Source organism: Haliotis rubra, unplaced genomic scaffold (assembly GCF_003918875.1).
Source record: "Haliotis rubra isolate DU_JTF1 unplaced genomic scaffold, ASM391887v1 Scf31, whole genome shotgun sequence".
NCBI lineage: Eukaryota > Metazoa > Mollusca > Gastropoda > Lepetellida > Haliotidae > Haliotis > Haliotis rubra.
Window position 1 is genome coordinate 1,202,252 of NW_025766980.1, and position 19,052 is coordinate 1,221,303.

Genomic DNA, 19,052 nt, shown 5'->3' on the forward strand with positions numbered 1-19,052 from the left:
TTTAACATACATGTAGAATTACCACTGTCGTAGCGCTACGATCGCTTTGTGGAACGGGGCCCAGATCTGCACAACTTTCCTCCCGATACCCGCCAAAAATATTTGTTCAAAGCAGCGTTTAACCAAACTCACGTACACAAAACAGATTATATTTTGATTATTGATGTTGATTGTCATATGTAAGTTTAAGCGAAATATGTTGCATATGCACAGTACTCCTGTCATGATAATATCTTGCTTGGTGTTAAATACCAGCCTCAGGAATATTGAGGACGTAATAACGACGATATAACAAATCTAGGCCAGACAAACCAGTGGTTAACAAAATGAGCATCCAAGGGCGTTATCTGGATACGATGACACGTAATCAACCTTCTTGTGTCCACTTAAGCCACGCACAGGTTGCTGGGGACATAACATGTATGTTTGCCGGAAACATCTTACAGGTACATCTGTGCACACGTCACGGAAATCTGCTACGAGGAATCGAAGGCAATCATAATAACTAATAACTTCAGAATCCGCGATTTATTAACGAAACCATACCAGTGACATCTTTGAAAAATACTGAAACAGAACAAGTATCCAACTAGTGGTCATGGACTAAGCTGTTTGTGTTTATAGAAACACTCACATAAATAAATAGATCTCTTAGCCAATCACATGCAAATAAAATGACTTGCCACGTATTTATATCAATACATCCTGATATTAGAGTGAGGTAACACGGTCGTTTCGACATCCCTATTGTATTTGTGCCTTCTGTTTCAGTGTGTAGTGTGCTAGGCGACGGAGCTGTGGCGCTGTTGGGAGTTTCAAGTCGAGCAGTTCATCACACTATACAAGATTACGCTGCCAATCTCCGTGCACCGTTCATCGTGCTCAATAACCCAGCAGATGTCAAATCCAAGCATCACTCCAAATATCAAATATATATACAACCAACTGCCATACGTGCCATGGTCGACGTCATCAAAACCTACGACTGGGAAGAAGTCATCTATATTTATGAAGTTGACGAAGGTGATGCTGAGGATGTTTTGGCTATATAGCGACATTGAAGTGCTTCTTAAAATAGTTCAAATCATTTCTGTAAATGTACAAATAGTGAAGAACACATCTCCATGTCAACCATATCAATTACATTAATGGCAAGTTGACACACGGGATATAATTTGTATGAATGAATTTTACGTGTTAGGAATATATAGTTCTGAAACGACACACTCAGTCATATTCCAGCAATATGTAAATAATCAAGTCTGGCCCCGACAATCTAGTGATCAACATCATGAGCATCTATCTACGCAATTTCTATACGATGACGTGTGTTAAGCATGTCAGCGAGCCTGACCACCCGATGTTACGTTGCTTTTTTACCATGTCATAATCGATGGTGAATGGAAACTACATGTTACCATAGCATAGACTCTGATTTCCATATTTCACTGTGAAGGGAGTATGTTTTTACAATGACGGAGTTAAACAAAATACATTACCTTCACGCACACAAGATCTCGATTAACTTACAAGACAAGTGGGCTCAGTCGTAAAATATTAGCAACACACGTATGTCGAGTCCACTCTTCAGTGATTTCATGCCTCCAGCTCTGATCAGCAATTAAATTGGGTAGACACAAACCCGACGTCAATGCAATCGGGACCCGCAGTGAGTACCCAATGGGAGATGAATCCAGTCTAGATTAGACAAACTGCTAGCATTACTCGATAACCGCACAACCCGTAAAGAACCACCGGGCTAGAATTGGACTTCATCAGCCTATGCGTAAGAGGCGACTGACGGGATCGGGTGCTCAGGCTTGCTGACTTGGTTGACACATTGCGCAGATCGATGCTCATGATGTTGATCACTGGATTGTCGGGTCCAGACGCGATTATTTACAGACCGCCACGTACGCTGTAGAATCCCGAACTACACAGTACTCGTAAGTCCAAATGAACAGCTGGATTTTCTGGTTCATCGATCACTTGATTGTCTGGTTGGTTACAGGCTGGCGTTGCATGGTAGGAACACTGGTGTGCAGCCTCGGGCTGTAAATACTTATATTTGTTGACACATTATGTGCACAGCGGGTCTTAATAGAACAACATGCTTAACCTTCTGGTGATATCACTGATATAGAGTGGTCCTATTATATTTTATCACGGTTATTTTGTCATTTACACCAGAATTCTGAGAATAGTCGAGAGTGGGTATGCCTTTGTACTGACGTACTATATTTACTGACGTTTAGTCAGAGCAAGATATATATATCTTGGTTTGGAAAAGATACTTCAGAAATATCTTATAAATCCCACTTCCAAGTTTCATGTCCCAAGAGGCTGTATTTCAAGACCTGATCACTTCTGTCAATGCTGCCGTGCAAATATGTTATTCTGTAAGTTCACGTTATGCCGACATTATTGACTGTGGTACATCTATACAGAATATATGTCATTGATTCATCTCCGATAGTGTATTCTGTCCATGGTCCCAGGCTTCCCACACAAATAACGCTGATCTCCCATGGGTAACAAGCATCCAGCCCACCACTACATGGCTCAAAGAGTATTTGGCGTGTTAAGTGCAATTTATTCGGTGCTAGCGACTTTTCTCAAGTGACTTCCAGTCATTTCCATCGAGATGACGAAATTACGGTGGACTTACTATTGAGCATGAACCGTAATGAATTCTGGTTCGGATATAATCTCTTCGTCCAAAAAGCTTAAATGGAAATTTGGAATGATAAACCCAAAACTGAATGAAGATCGATAGAACATTACACTTCATATTGTGGTATTATGAAAAAGGCAGTTATCCTTAATTGGCTAAGAGGGAATCTTTGATTTAAACGGCTAGACGAATAATTGCTTTTTGACAGGGAAGAGTGTTTGGTGTTTACTGGTCTCATACCCAAGTAAGTGACAAAACCTTCCATACTATTACCAAGGTTCCGAGCTATAGACACGTGTCTGTGATCTTAACGGCCCATTATTCATTCTCAAAGCGTACCCTACGCTTTTGTTTACGTACATGAACTACTCGCAAAAAGTAGATCTGAGAAAATTTGTCCAACTTTGCAAACCTCGCAGTGAGTTTGTCAGCTTTTGTAAACGGCAATCTAAAATTGCGGTGTTTAAAAGGCTCTTTTGCTTGTGTCTATCTGGTGTGTTGTAGGAGTGGGGTGAGGGGGGACTTCTTATCACGCAAAACGGGACGTGATAAAAATGGCTTGCCATCCTTACCACATTTGTTTGGTGCCAGAGTCTCATGGGGGTTGTGACTATGCTTGAATGTAAAGTTGGTGGCTGAGGAATAAAGTAGCGATAAAGTCTAAAAGCATTGGTCCACTGGGTTTAACTATATATTTAATATGTCCCCCTGGAAAGGATTTGCATACGTATGAGTAACTAACATGTAAATGCCATATATGACTGCCGAGTTTCTGGTTTTCTTTGGTCCATATCGTATTTTACTGCTTTGATAAGGATTTACGATAGCGTATACACTATGGTATTTCCTACTGTGGTTGATTCCGTCCTTTAATCAGACTGCAATATGGTATTTTATGGTTGGGTTATCTGTTGGATTTGATCAAACAACTGTTTACTTCGGTACATTAACTGCGTTTTTAATCAGTGTCGCTTGTACCTTACAACCATCCCTTCGTAACTTTGACGACTATGTAATTGTATTGTGCATGGTGTTCCGCACTCAGATAAACCATCCCATCCCAGGCAAATGAACAAATGCCAGTATTTATTAAAGACATGTTTCTTAAAATGTCTCACCATTCGATAATACTGTAACAATTATCTACATCTGACCAAAATACTTATCCCCCATTATGTTGTTACAACTGTCTTAAATGGATTATTTTAATTTAACTATTGAAAACTATGATCTGCCATATTGACAAAGTAATACATTGATATGACCTTTGATTTCAGCTTTAGCTCACATAGAGCAATTACACGAATTTGGGCACATGGCTAAACACGTCGTCAACATTGACGTCCGTCACGTGAAAAGTGTGGACGATTGCTACAAACTTCTTGCCGACATGCACCGTATAAACATCGGCCGGACCATCAGAGTTGTCCTCGACCTTTTACCTTTCAAATCAACTCGAATAATTAATAGGATTGTGAGTATGCTATTCCATAACATGAGATTAAGTTTGTTCAACCCATCGTCAATTTTTTTGAAGCAGCAGGTTTTTACAGGTATCTAAATGCATTTTCACTGTAACCGTCCATTATACGATCAAGGTCATTCTTTTTCTGGTATCTGTTGTCACCTGTTTGGAATCCAGGTCAGAACATTGTCCACTGCACAACGCTTGGTGTAAGAGCCGACAGAACTGTGGAACTCATGGACTGGTTCCGTGATTGGGCTTATTGTCACCATGCCCTCAAACAATGGATCATTGCCCATGAGTATCTACTAGTCTGCCAAGCCTTGACTTGATTGTATGTTTTACACCGTCGTGATATAGTGATATGACGTAACATAAAGCCTACTGTTAGACAACCCTTACTCATTGTTTGAATATTCTTTTTGCAGATGGACACACAGGACATTTTGAAAATGATGTTTCATTTTATAGTTCCTCATTTAGTAAGTTTTCTTATAATTGTTTCAAATTATACATCCTCTAAACAGCAACCGCTGAAACATCCTATTGTCACTCTTAACCAATTCTGTATATACAATACATCCGTTTTTGTGGATCACGAATGGTCAAAAATGAAAAACATCAGCTTGAAGATCGTAGTGCTGCCAAGAACATAGTGCTGCCAAGAACATAGTGCTGCCAAGAACACAGTCGAAATGGTAGACGTTGCTAAACACTCCGTCCACAGTATACCGCTATCTAGTCACGAGGCAGTTCGTTCTGTATGGTTACGTCCTTAATATCTTGGCATGAAGCGTCCCGATTTTGTTGATTGGTTTGTCAACATCCACACACTGGTTTCAGTATGACATAAGAGGTAAACACGTGTGACCTTTGCTGGCTTTGTCTTCTGCGCTATACACTTATATAAATACATCATCCAGGTTGAATTACGCACCCTCTTCTTAAACGTCTATTACACTTTATGTCAATTCCTTAATATGTTTCCTCACAAGCTTATTCAAACTTTTGAATTACGATTCCGAACTACACTGAAACTCTTTTTTGTGACACCTAGATAGATATATCTCGAACAAAATGCAACGAATTCAAACTTTTCATTCCCTTGTAAACATGAATGACTTCGTTGTACTTCCAATACACTACTCAGCTATTGGAACTTGTGCTGGGCAGTAGAGGTATACAACTGATACATGTGCTGGTGTTTCCTCCTCGCAACATGGCCTATTGGTGGTCGATAGCTGGAATCGTGCCTTCACCCTTGTGAACTTGTCCCTTTCCCGGATTACATGACGCCGAGATGGAACACATTGCATTAATGCTAATAGCAATCACCCACTCCAAATGAACTTGGTGTCAACCGCACATTGATCCTTACGTACCTAATACACGTCCTTCACGCCAATTGCACTCACAAGGCTTGTCTCACAAGAAGCTTGAAAAGTTAAGTGTACGTGTGTTGATAATCTGAACCAGAGCTAAACATCAGAGCTAAAAAGTGTCAGCTCCAGATCAGCTCAGTGTACTGCACAAATTGTTGGAAACTTTACACTCCATTTCAACAGAGTTTGCGAGTAGGTGATATTCCGCTCTTCTGTGTCAGGATGTACATAGGATGTATATTAAGAACGGTATGTATGGCACTTATCCTTTGAAATCCAAGACACCACAACTACTTCAACTAAGTCGTGTAAGATTGAGTTCGACATAATGATTACACGTTTGTACAAAACCGTTCTCCGATAAAGCATACAATCATCCACCTCGTTTGTATTATATTTGACTCGTGAAGGACCGGGTTAGAATTGGCCTTCAGTAACCCATGCTTGTCAAAGAGGCGACTAACGGGATCGGGTGATCAGGCTCGCTGACTTGGCTGACACATGTCCTCGGTTCCCAATTGTGCAGATCGATGCTCATGCTGTTGATCACTGGATTGTTTGGTCCAGACTCGATTACTTACAGACCGCCGCCATATAGCTGGAATATAGCTGTGTGTGGCGTAAAACTAAACTCACTCACTTACTGTATTTATATTTACATATGTACTGTACACATACGTATCCTGTAGCTCTATCTATATTGTGCAGATATGCGAATTATCATGAATAATATTAACATAAGATTTGCCTGATAAAGTGTATTTAGTTTAAATCATTACAGAAAGCGAAAACATCGAAGCATAATCAGTATGTGTATATATTTTAGGAATTAAAGGAACTAAATCTGACGATGTTCAAGATTGGTGGAGTAAATATAACCGGATTTGAGCTCAACAGAGATATTGAAATCAGGCATACGCCGGTAGGTATATATGCGGTATTGTATCGATATTTAAGGTCTTTTCTTTGTAGTATCCGACTTTTGTGCGATATTCAGAAACAGTGAATCATGGAATGTGTCATGAGTATCAACTTAAATATTACTTACTGCTTTTAACTTTTTTTCCACTGAGCGTTGTGAAAGCAATGTCTGTGTATCGAACTGTTGGTTACATGTACACGTTACGGTTATAGTAACACAGATATGTTTATCTTCGCTATTCAATTATTTAGTGATATATTGAGATCAATTATTACTAATATTATACAATAATGAACAATGAAGTTCAACGTTTCGTGAGACGTACACATTTTCGTGTCCCGTGTACACATATGATATTGAGAATAAATAGTAGATCCAGACATATTGAATATCTGGACAGTTTCACGTTGGACGAGGACCCTCCAGATCAACTGAGTGTCAGTGTCATTTTTGTGTTTTCCTCAGGCCCGGGAAGCGTATGCTATAGACGCCGTGACGCTGCTGACGTTGTCGTTGAAAGATTTACTGAAGCCGCAAAATGGAATAATGAACACTTTCGGAAACATGAATATGAGAAAGGGGGATGAAAAACACGTCGACTGTATGCAAAGACATATATGGTCGTATGGCGAAAAGCTTACGACACAGCTGTATGAGGTAAGTCACCGCTCGGGTAGCTTAGCATTGTCAAACGCCTTAAGAACTACCGTACATAATTCAATACGCGTCAATAGGTGATTAATGGGATGTATATATACTGGGTATTTTATCAAACAAGATACCAGTTTTGGAGGAATATCCATAATGTCACAAACCCATGCACAGGCAAGTGAATAGTTCACATCGAAATGTGTAACAGACAAATCTTTGCGGTCTGGAACCATTATCTGTCAGCAATGGGGTTTCAGCAATTTTGTAAATGTAATGCTTAAAAATGGAAAAGGGGGTAATTGTTTTTGTACATGACATGCAGGGGATCACATACTTTGCTCCAGCTTAGCTGAAATCTTGCTTTAACTGGCCAAATTAAATATACAATTATCAGGCGAATACAAAATGTCCCCCATTCGCCCCAGACTGCAAGAGCATATTTTATTTTTCAGCAACGTTTCCGTGGCAACAGCGGCAATGTTGCGTTTGGATCGAATGGTCAAAGAAAGGGGTATCAGATCCAGGTGCTGGAGGTGTCAATGTACAGAGGGAAAGCTAACGTATGTTAGAAGCAGGCCCTTAGTCCAATATGAACTGGGAAATTAACACTGATATCCGAGATATATATTTTTTCCTTTTTCCTGGTTTGTTCTGAATGCACAAATCCCTCATCAATGGATGGCTTTTTCAAACTGTACTGTTGTTGAAATTTGAGCTTGAATAATATGGGGGTCTGCTCCGGCCTACTCAAATGGGGCCTTGCATGGGGCGCCTTATAGCTTCAATTTACAATGTTAATTTAATAACAACTGTGTTATCAGATATCTCCAACATGTCCCTTTACAGCAAGATGTAAGAATCTCGGATGTTTTGTACTCTCCAAGGAGTGTTTTAACGTTATTTGTAAATATATAATGCAAAACGAGTTGAATAAGAGATGGCCCTGTGCGCGAAAACAATCGCAGTTGTACTTTTTTCATTCTGATTCTCTTTGTCAAATCTTGCAAACCCTTTGTATTTATGAAGATGTAGAAATAGCAAGACCGACTGAGTTGGCTATCTAATATTTGTCTGCTTCAGGCAGGAATGTGGAATGAGAGCGGATTCCACGCTCAGACCCCCACTCTTATGATTGACAAGGCGAACAAGTCTATTGACAACATCACACAAGTTGTCGTCACGATCAAAGTAAGTTGCAGCGTGTACTGGTGTGTGCAGACGATACATGATATTGATCCAGGGAACCTTTATATAGTTGGCTGGTTGGCTAACTGCCTGGTTTGTTTGTTTGTTTGTTTGTTTGTTTGTTTGTTTGTTTGTTGGTTGGTTGGTTGGTTGGTTGGTTGGCTGGTTGATTTGTCTCTTGCTTTGTTGGCAACATTTTGTAATGTACTAATAGGGTCTTGCCAGACAAACCAGAAGTTGATATTTCCAGCAACGTCACACGCCGTTTGAGGTCCCGTGACTTGTGATATCCCCAGTCAGCCAGCCTAACCACCCAACCCCAAACCCCCAATCCATTCTTTACGTAGCGGTAGCTGGCAACCTGTTCTCACACGCCAGGCCCGCATGTTTTGTTGTTATTGTCATTGCTAGCCAGATATATATGGCCCATTCATGTGAGGAGTCGGCTTTCGATGTGTAGGGTTGTGTCCCTTATGCGTGCCAGGAACCTATTAACGTCGGATCGCTGGAATAACGTTTCTAGGTTTGTTGTAGACGTCCTAAACCTGCACCATTAATTCATTTTGTTCATCAAGCCGATATAAATGAAAAGCTGTTCAAAGCTACACTAACTCCAATTCACTTATATTTTTATAAAGGGCACAACTACTTCAAATTACGAATATCTCTAAATTTCGAAAACATGTCAATCAGTCTGGCAAAAAACAACTCAGGAATATTGAACAAGATATCAAATGAGTTGTGGAAGTATCCTGCAAATACAAATGTCGATGTGAATTCCCTTGGCCGAAATTTGACTCTGGTTATGGAAACATGACGTTGATTCAGAGACCATTGAATCGGATATTTTCAGTGCAAGTATTTCTATTTCTAATCAATACTAAACTCTTTATTTGTTCTAAAAATCTGTTTGGCTACTCTCAATTGCAATAAAGTACGGTCAATCTGAAGTATTGAGTCCGGCCACGGGCTATTAACGTTTTTGATGGGAAGCCATTATCCTGATTCATCACCTGTTTTTATAAGTCGAAAATGAAAATTGGAGTTGGCTTGAAAAACAGCAGTTGCATTTTTATTTAACTCTGTGACACTCGATATCTCAGTTCTTCCTTTATATATAAATGGACTTCAAATGAGTCGTTGATTACATTCGGACAAAAACATCCTAAGCGGAATTCAATTGGAATTTGATGATAGACGTTTATTACAATTTTGAGTAATGTATTCCCTACTTGATTGCTGTAATGATCGAAATTCGTCACTGTACAAATACACCACTGGACAGCCACACAAATAGCATGTGAGAGTTCATTTGGATATACTCCTAGTCTATGAATGAGTACGTGTCATTTGACGTTAACATAGTCAAATGAACATTCGTTAAGGAATTGCTTGTAAAATTGAAATCAAGCTGTCTCAACGCATTTTCCCAATTTAGATTATGAACTAATGTAAAGCGGTACTTGGGATATCGTCTTGGAATATATTTATTCTGCTGTTCATTTTACATAGCTTTTAAGTAGGAATCCATATGTGGTCTGATCCATTTCCTTTGCAGCTGAATGTTGCAGTTGGGTGGTCACAGAGTGTCTGTTCTTTGGAGGGCATTGGTGCTGTTCGGAGTTGTGTCCCTTAGCTTTGCCAGAAACCTGTTATAGTTGGTTCGTTGTTAGCCATCACCGGAAGCGGATTTCGACATAATGTCACACGTCAGAAAACTAAATACTTGTCGTTCAAAATTTACTCTACCTGGTATAACGTTACACAAGAAACCAGCGTGTGGGAAGGAGCATTCTATGCCAGCACCATACACGATTGCGGGTTTCATGTGGAATATGTCTAAAACATACATAGCTACAGGAATTCCACCTACATTATCATGAGGAATTCCGATGAAACTGAAACACTGTTCAACGCGACACTGAACCCAGCACATCCACTCACTCACTCAAAATGTATTACGGTTACATCACAAATAACAATTCTCTGATTTTTACTGTTCTATAATTTTCCCCACCTTAGTGTTAATTACATATACGACCACTAGAATCAATTCGACAAGTCGAGACTGGTTATTCTGTGGCGTTGACGTAGTAGTACTAGTTGAACTAGACCTAACTCCGGATGAATCATGACAGGCTCAGCCTGAATTACAAATATGAACATATGTCCCTAAAACAAGACCAATTGTTCTTACAGGATCCACCGTATTTGATGTTCAAGCGTGGCCCAGAACAAGGAATCCCCATGATCACCATTGAAAGGTTTGAAGGCTTTTGTGTGGACCTGGCAGAGATGGTAGCCCGTAACCTTGGCTACGACTACTTCCTCAGACTTGTGAAAGATGGGAATTACGGCTCCAAGAACGATTCCGGTATATGGAATGGCATCATCGGAGAGTTGATACGACACGTATGTAGGACTCTCTGGTAGACAGAGATCAGTGTTGGGTTTCTCAGTCGGGCGTTCTCCCGTGGTGTTGATTCCATCAGAGGGGCATCTGAATTATTCTGTTGCGGTTTAAATGGAACCGTGACTTTCTCTGTGTCTGCATTATTTGGTATACATGTTTGGACGACTGTGTGTCTCATCCTGGGCCCAGTCGGATACTTCAATATGTACTCATGAAGATCATGCAGCCTTTTTCAGCATCTCCTCGTTCCAACTATTCTGGAAAACTCTAAAAGATTATTATTCCTTTTTATATCTACTAACTGTAGATATTGGTTAATAATTTCATACTTGAAAATATTAATCCAGTCCACTATTTTGTATATATGTATGTAAATTGCGTAATTTCTATGTGTGTATTTGTGTTTCTTGTGTTTACATTCTCTAGTTCAATGACATTTTATTCATATAGTATGATCAGAAATTATTGAGAATTTTAGGAATATGTTTAATTGGATTTCTAGTATAAACAACCTTGACCAGCTATCAAGCGCATGGTTTCATAAAAGAGAGACAACTCCGTTAATCCTTTTTCATTAGTTTGTGAAGAGTTATCCCGCTTTGTTTACTTGCTAGCAGACGACATTTTCAGTGATCCTCAGTATGGATGATTTACAGAAGAGGAAGTTGATGTTAGAATATTATAACAAGGACATCATATCTGCTAAAGTCATTTCAAGTAGAACAGGCATCCCTTTGTCCACTGTTTATCGTGTTTTGAAAAATATTGCAAATGGATATGGCATTGAGCACCAGGGAGGCGCAGTTAGGACCATAAAATTGACTGTTGGTGACAGGAGGCGGCTTGGTATTTTTGTTTCTAAAAAACAAACGAAGGAGTTTAGAAAACTTAAGGCTGGATATGATTGATAGAGGAACTGTGGCTGTCTGTAAGGAGATAATTAGAACTGAGCTGCATGCAATGGGTTGGCAGAAAAGTCGAGGAATTCCAAAATATGGCATTATTAGATTGGCCAAGCTATAGCCCTGACCTGAAAATGAAAGAAGAGGTGGTCCGATATTGGGACAGCATGGACCACGACTTTCTAACTTCTTTGATCAGTAGTATGCCCCGCCGCATTGAAGCGCATTGCTGCCCATGGCGACTTGACAAAATAAAATTCTCAATAATTTCTGGTTGTACTGTATATATGTGTGTTCTGTTGACACTGCACATTTCGTTTGTACATTAATGCTATATGACCAAAACTAGCAAAATGTCAATAACAGGAAATCAGTCATTATAACATTTGTCCACACAAAAGTAAGGTAGAATTGAAAGCATTACGGCGTCTTTGAACATCATTTTAACAGTAACTATACTTTATTCATCTTTCTTACTTTAAGCGAGCTTTGTTAATACAAACACAACAGTAAGATAAGGAGAAAGACATTAAACGTATTGCATGTTGTGTTCTACGACCAGCATGAACATAACCCAATTTGCCCCAGGATAAAACCTTGTTGTAACCGGCTTTGTTGAAAAATGAAGAATTGGGAGCGAAGCTGATGCGTACAAAATGCCAATGACTGAAGGGCGCATGAATATTTATGAGATGACTTGCAGTATACTTGTTCTCTATTTTCACCCAGCCTTTCATTTAAATATTTTCGTCATGTTTTCAAGGGTCCAGCCTATGAAAACAATTTATCACAATCGGGAGCATTTACCAGGGCAAACGTCTATATGTAATGTCCCCGTGTCTGTAGATAACGAGTAATTCTAAACGTAGACGCAGGACACAAACTGAATTAAGACTGTGTTTTACATTTCAGGATATATGCGGATGTTGCTGATTTAGAACATTCCTATAAATACTTCAACTCAGATCCCAATTACAATATGAGAATGTTATATTTTCTGAATTAAAAGTAGAACGGCATGTCATTTTAAATTGTGGTGAATCAACTAGTTTAAGACTCAAAAGTTAGTTCTTTGTATTCAGTTATCTTAAAGTGAGTGAGTTGGGTTTAACGCCACTTAATCATTAATTACGGTTACTTGTAAATCTGTTACCTTAATGTGCAAGGAGAGTGGTGGGGGTATAATTCTGCTAAAGGAGCAGGGTCCTCAAGTCGAAGACCCGGGTTCTCATCCACACGTTGTTAAAATGTGTGAATGCCAGCTGACTTCTTGTCTCTGTGACTTCTCCGACTTGACTTTTCTTGTCCCCAGTTCCCGGCTTGTTCGTCACGGTGTGGACCACGTCTTATTCTTTACATGCCTACAATATATGAAAATTATTATTATTTTCCCCTGTATATTTGGGGAAGGTGGCTAAACCCTACTCGCTCACTCTTTTTCATATCAATATTACCAGCATGTTTAATCAATGTTGTAGCATACATGTACGCTGTATGTCATTTATCAATCTTGCATAGGGTGGAGGTTTCTATTGTGTATACAGACCTTTGGATCATGTCATGACTAAGGGACGTAACTCGGCATATTTGTTATTTCCAGGGGAGGCCTACTGACACGTCAACCTATACACGACAATGACGGCGTATTATCATTGAAATTAACTTTATAACCTGACGTTTGTCAGTAGTGTTGATTATCATCATGTTCAGTAGTGTCCATTATCCCCATGTTATGTAGTGTACATTATCCCCATGTTTAGTTGTGTTCACTATCCCTGTGTTTAGTTGTGTTCATTATCCCCATGTTATGTAGTGTTCATTATCCCCATGTTTAGTGGTGTTCATTATCCCTATGTCTATATAGTGTTCATTACAACCATGTTCAGTCGTGTTCATTATCCCCATGTTATGTAGTGTACATTATCCCCATGTTTAGTTGTGTTCATTATCCCTGTGTTTAGTTGTGTTCATTATCCCCATGTTATGTAGTGTTCATTATCCCCATGTTTAGTGGTGTTCATTATCCCTATGTTTATATAGTGTTCATTACAACCATGTTCAGTCGTGTTCATTATCCCCATGTTTTGTAGTGTTCATTATCCCTATGTCAGCAGTGTTCATTAACCTCACGTTCTGTAGTGTTCATTGTCCCTATTTTAGTAGTGTTCACTATCCCTATGTTTAGTAGTGTTCACTATCCCCATGTTTAGTATTGTTCATTATCCCCATGTTCAGTATTGTTTATTATCGTCATGTTAAGTAATCTGTGTATTTGTAATGCCGCTACAACACAACTAATGTACTATGGATATCCCTGTTTCAGGAAGCGGACATAGCCATAGCCCCGTTAACAATAACATCAGAGAGGGAGAAGGTTCTGGACTTTACCAAGCCGTATATGAGCCTGGGTATCAGCATCATGATCAAGAAGCCTGAGAACAAGCCTCCACACGTCTTCTCATTCATGGAACCTCTCTCTCAAGAGATCTGGTTGTGCACTGCATTTGCCTTCATCGGAGTCAGCGTGGTCCTCTTCCTCGTCAGCAGGTTCAGCACGGTTGAGTGGCAAGTCGACGGTGACGACCACAAGCTCACCAACGACTTCACCATTGGCAACAGTCTTTGGTTCTCCCTTGGGGCATTCATGCAGCAAGGATGTGATGTATTACCCAAGTGAGTATTGACGTTGATGTCATTTTCCATTTTGGACGATTTTAATTATGGCTTATTTCATGCGCGTGGGCGGAGTGATGTTTGATCTTCATGGTACAAACTCCGATTTCGTTATGGAGTATGTTAGTCAGAGATGGAGATAGCGGTGCCACACTGTCTCGTTGACAGACCGATAATGTGATATTCCTTTCCAGTTTGAGATGACTTAAAAGACATCTAAGCACATATGAGCTGTTTCATGTTTGACCTTCATGGTGCGAACTGCAATTTGGTTTCAGATTATTGTTTCTGAGAAGGAGCAAGCAGTGTGACTTTGTCTCCTTGAAATAACCATAGGGTCATTAGGTAGTGTCGTGCGGAAACGGTTTGATGAAAATTAGTGTTATAACTGTGACGGTATTTCTCATGGGAAATGATCGTAAAACATCGGAAGCTCGTACTGGCCATTTTATAATATGACATGTGCCATGTGTTATTGAGGAAGACACGTGATAACTGACGTCACGATACGTGCAAGCGCAACATCGTCATTTGTGTCCGGCAAGATGATATATCGCTGATGTCGTTTACAACATTGACCCCTGGAATAGGGGTTTACGGGTCGTGAACTGTATCTCACTATAGCTGATAATAGTTTTGCTGTGCAAAATTTGCCAGCTTCTTTCGCTACAGAAATGCTATCCATGAAATTTACCTTAATTAAAATATATTTCTGATTTCGGTAGTAAACATCTACTTAAGCTGCCTGACAAATGTAGATGCTACAATATAATTGGCTTCGCTGAAAATATATATGTGTTATCAAACTATTGCGCGGCTGAAAACAGTAGTTGGCACATCGCAAGTGGTCAGGCCCAAAACACAGCTAAGACACCCGGAGAAACTATATTACCATCGCGTAACCATTGCTTTATGTTGTCCAGCAGTGTGCACTGTGCTTCTTGAAGTGTGTACACCACGTTGTGAATGTTACATCATGTCATCCTCCAGGACTCGCAGTTTGGTAAAGTTCACACGCCCTCGATTCATTTGTGTGCTTCTCAAGATCTGACACAAACACTGAGTGCTCGTCATCTCATCCTTCTGCGTTTAGACAACAGTCACTGGAATGTCTGGTTCAGACTTACGGCATTTACCACAATTCATTTCATTTTCGAAAATCAATCGAAAAAAGAACCGTATAAAGCAGTTCTTTATGATAATAGACAACACCTGATCGCTGTAACAGGAATCGAATGTTACTCCCGAATGGGTCTTCAGAGGGGAATTATACGTGAGACAGAACATTCATTTACCTAATGGTGACCAGTTGATCTAATAAGACTGTGCTGGGCTTTGTGGGGCGATACGTCAGTCAATATACAACAGAAAAAAGAAAAAGCGGAAGAGTAATTGATTCTAAGCTTGTTGTTCCTGACCAAACGACCCCAGGGCGCTCTGGGCATTTCATTAATAGAAAACATGGTGTAAAATCTAAAAACCAGACAATTAGTTCTTAGTCCAAATAGAAATCACTCAACCCCAATAAATATATAAATATGCTTACAAATATGAATTGTTAGTGTAATATGGATCGTTCATAAAAACGAATGTTGGCAGTAGATGTACAGCTTTGAGTTTTCACTGTTTATATCATATATCAAAAAGAGTATGACCTCTTTCATTCGAAAGTTCCCTTCCGCATAAATGAATGTCCAAACACGCATTTGGAATAATGCAGCAAATGTAAGATGATTTAAGAAAGTGTTCATTTTCCATTATTCGTTGTTAACATGTGTTGGTTAACCAGAGAAGACGTTTCAATGTGAGAATGCACATGCACTCGTGTCTAATACACATCCACCATCGGTTCAAGAGTAACACTACAAACTCCGGTGGAATCATTCGTTCCTGTCCCCTTGCAACAAGTTACTCCTACCCAAGGTGTCATCAACGCTTTTGTGTAATTCGTAATTAAAAAGAAGCATAGATTCTGGAAAAGCATGAGAATCCTATTATACTCATACCTACAACATTAAGATTAAAGCAAGTATTACGGCGCTGTAAAATTCGTCACAGTTGATATGTCAAATTATGATGTAACACAACCAAGAAAAGGTCTGTGTTGAGCAATATTTATATGACTAACCCATGATTAATTATAAAGCCATCATCAATCCCAACCGCAATACCGATTCAGTTATTATCAACACCTGTTAATGAAAATGTGAGAAAGAAATACTTGAATGCATCAGTTTTAACATTGAACCTTAGGAACAGAATTAAATATCGTTACGTACGTCAGGAACTAAATATCGGGTACAACAGCTGCTTGTATAAATGGACAAATATTTGTGTGGATACGTAGACCTTGTTTGTTTGTGAAAGTATGCGATTGAGAAAAAATGTATGTGTGTTGTATATGTATTGCAAAACAACTTGAAAGAATACTGTGTGACATTATCCGTGATTGATATCATTTTCCTGGCACGGTTACTATATCAATAGTATCAATACTGATGTACATATCAATATGGGTTTATACATTAATGAGACTTGATTTGACCCTTTTTACATTTTAGATGAAGAAAACTGGAATACGCATAGACTTATGTATTGACCGCACACATATTGATCCAAACCACATGCACGGGAAACATTAAGATCATTTATCAACAATTACTTAAGAAATACCTTCCGCTCACGCGATATTGAGTAAACATTTTGTAAACTGAATAAACACATTTTCTTGTGTCTTCACGACGCTTTCAAATTGAACTAACAATTACAGCGCATCAAGAAGCAATGATGTCATACGTTAATAAACCCAGTCAATAGTTTTGCAGTAACACGCATCCCCGTTGCTTGTGTATATCAATGCACACCACATAGCGTTTTTTAATCAATCAAGAGACTGACACTGCACTAATAATCATACTATAAACGTAAATGAAATGTTGTTTTATGTGAATAAATGCAACAAAATCATAACCACAACGCACATATGATAAAAACAGTCCCCTATACGTCTCCAACATGTGTGACGTGTTGATCGTTGTAAGATACAAATATTACGTCGAAAAAGGGTATCTTTTAGATACAAATTAAACATTTTAAGTTACATGGATTTTTATATTTCATAAAAGCTGTTAATAGGCATCTCCTGACACTCTGAATTTGTATTTCCACGACAGGGTAATTTTCTTTAACAACTAATGCACTAAGTTCACGCAATGCTTGTACAGGTCTACTCATCTTTAATCATCAATTGCTTCATGTAAAACCATCTGCTCGCTTTTCTGTTTAATTCTATAGAATCCAACATGGAACGAGTGGCAGTGATAGATCTTGAACCTTATCACTGAAACCAAATAGCTTCGTTTCCTCGCCACTAAGTTGACATACAGTCATACTTGTTGTTAGCATTATCCAAGGACATTTCATCAGGGCCATGTTTGAAAGGGATGAAGATTGAAAATGTCACTCACTACATCCTATTTCCTCCAGCCCCACAGAATGGTGAATTGACAACACAGGAAGTAATGTAATGGGGGCATCTTGTTTAAAGGTTACACGTGCAATTTGTTAATTACATACGCACGATTGCGTTTATTCATTTGGAGTGCTTTCGCCGAGGGTAATGAGGTGGTCTGTTATCTGTTCGAAAGCTTTTAGCAGATGCATTATGACAATCGGATACCTGCCAAGGGTTAATCTGTGCATGATCAGTTTGAAGTTTCAATTTAAATAGTCCGTTGAATTTTATAGGATAGTTGTGTGCATTATTTTCAGCAGCATTCAGTATCTAAAGAAGAGCTTTGATACACCTTATTTTCTACAATAATGTGAAGTTCTATTGTCTGTTGTTGATACTGCAGTCTGCAGTATTACGCCATATCACAAATGAACTCGAAAAACATTTTCATATCTTCAACGCCATTCGATCCACACTGAAGTACGATCTTACAGAGATGAGGTGCTATATAACCTTGATTTGTTCTGATCCGGGTGATGTCATATCATGATAACAATTACGACAATTGGTAATTTAACAATAAATATTACTTAAGGAAACGTTGACCTAAAGCAAATTCCATTGTGTGATTCCGACTTCATCAATGTGTTCATTAATCAGCCGATGGGCGTATCCTCTCACTGGTGATATATGTCACAAATACTTGCACAGGTAAGCCAAGTGTGGAAACATACGGCACAAGTCAAATGTATGTGACACCGGTTTTGTCATCCATGGCTTCAAAAAGTGGACCTGTCCTCCGCATATCTACCATGCAGCCTCGAAAAACCCGGCCTTGAACCTTTTAACCTTGATTCAGCAAAACTCGTGTGGCGCCTTTAGAAATCATTGTCCAAAGAACATGCTCGATTGTACGCCAAAACTTGTGTACGTGGACACCAAAGACTCGATCTGCCATGATATTCGCAACATAAAAGGACTATTAGAAAGCTAATTTAAAAGTATGCCCTCTTGCAATTGGCATGCCGTCATATGGATGGCTCTTGCCACTGAAGTTTCATTCACTTATCTCCATATGAACGTGATAAGGCTGTTGCTCCGATCCCTTCAGTTTTAGGCAAGTTAATGTAAGGAAGCTGGCTGTTTTACCATCACGTGACGATAGTTTGAACAAACAATAAAACTGCTAATTCGTACATATACTGGTTATGTTTTTCAAGTCCTTGTCAGTGTGGGCAACTACACACTTCTCATGTACTGCAGCCATACTTTAAATGGCAGCTGGATGGGACAGAATGGGTTTATTCCAATTTCATTATTTTTTCATTTTG

The 19,052-nt window shown here is 39.2% G+C and overlaps 1 protein-coding gene across 2 annotated transcripts in view; it reads left to right on the forward strand.

Moving 5' to 3' along the window:
• LOC124283077 (glutamate receptor-like) overlaps window positions 1-19,052 on the forward strand; it is a 63,505-nt gene that overhangs the window by 25,669 nt on the left and 18,784 nt on the right. For both annotated transcript variants that reach the window (XM_046719098.1, XM_046719099.1), the window contains exons 3-11: window positions 772-1,023; window positions 3,952-4,148; window positions 4,568-4,621; window positions 6,348-6,443; window positions 6,909-7,100; window positions 7,547-7,654; window positions 8,175-8,282; window positions 10,479-10,691; window positions 13,918-14,267. In XM_046719098.1, coding sequence (XP_046575054.1) covers window positions 772-1,023; window positions 3,952-4,148; window positions 4,568-4,621; window positions 6,348-6,443; window positions 6,909-7,100; window positions 7,547-7,654; window positions 8,175-8,282; window positions 10,479-10,691; window positions 13,918-14,267 — 1,570 coding nt within the window. The remainder of the gene's footprint in view (window positions 1-771; window positions 1,024-3,951; window positions 4,149-4,567; window positions 4,622-6,347; window positions 6,444-6,908; window positions 7,101-7,546; window positions 7,655-8,174; window positions 8,283-10,478; window positions 10,692-13,917; window positions 14,268-19,052) is intronic.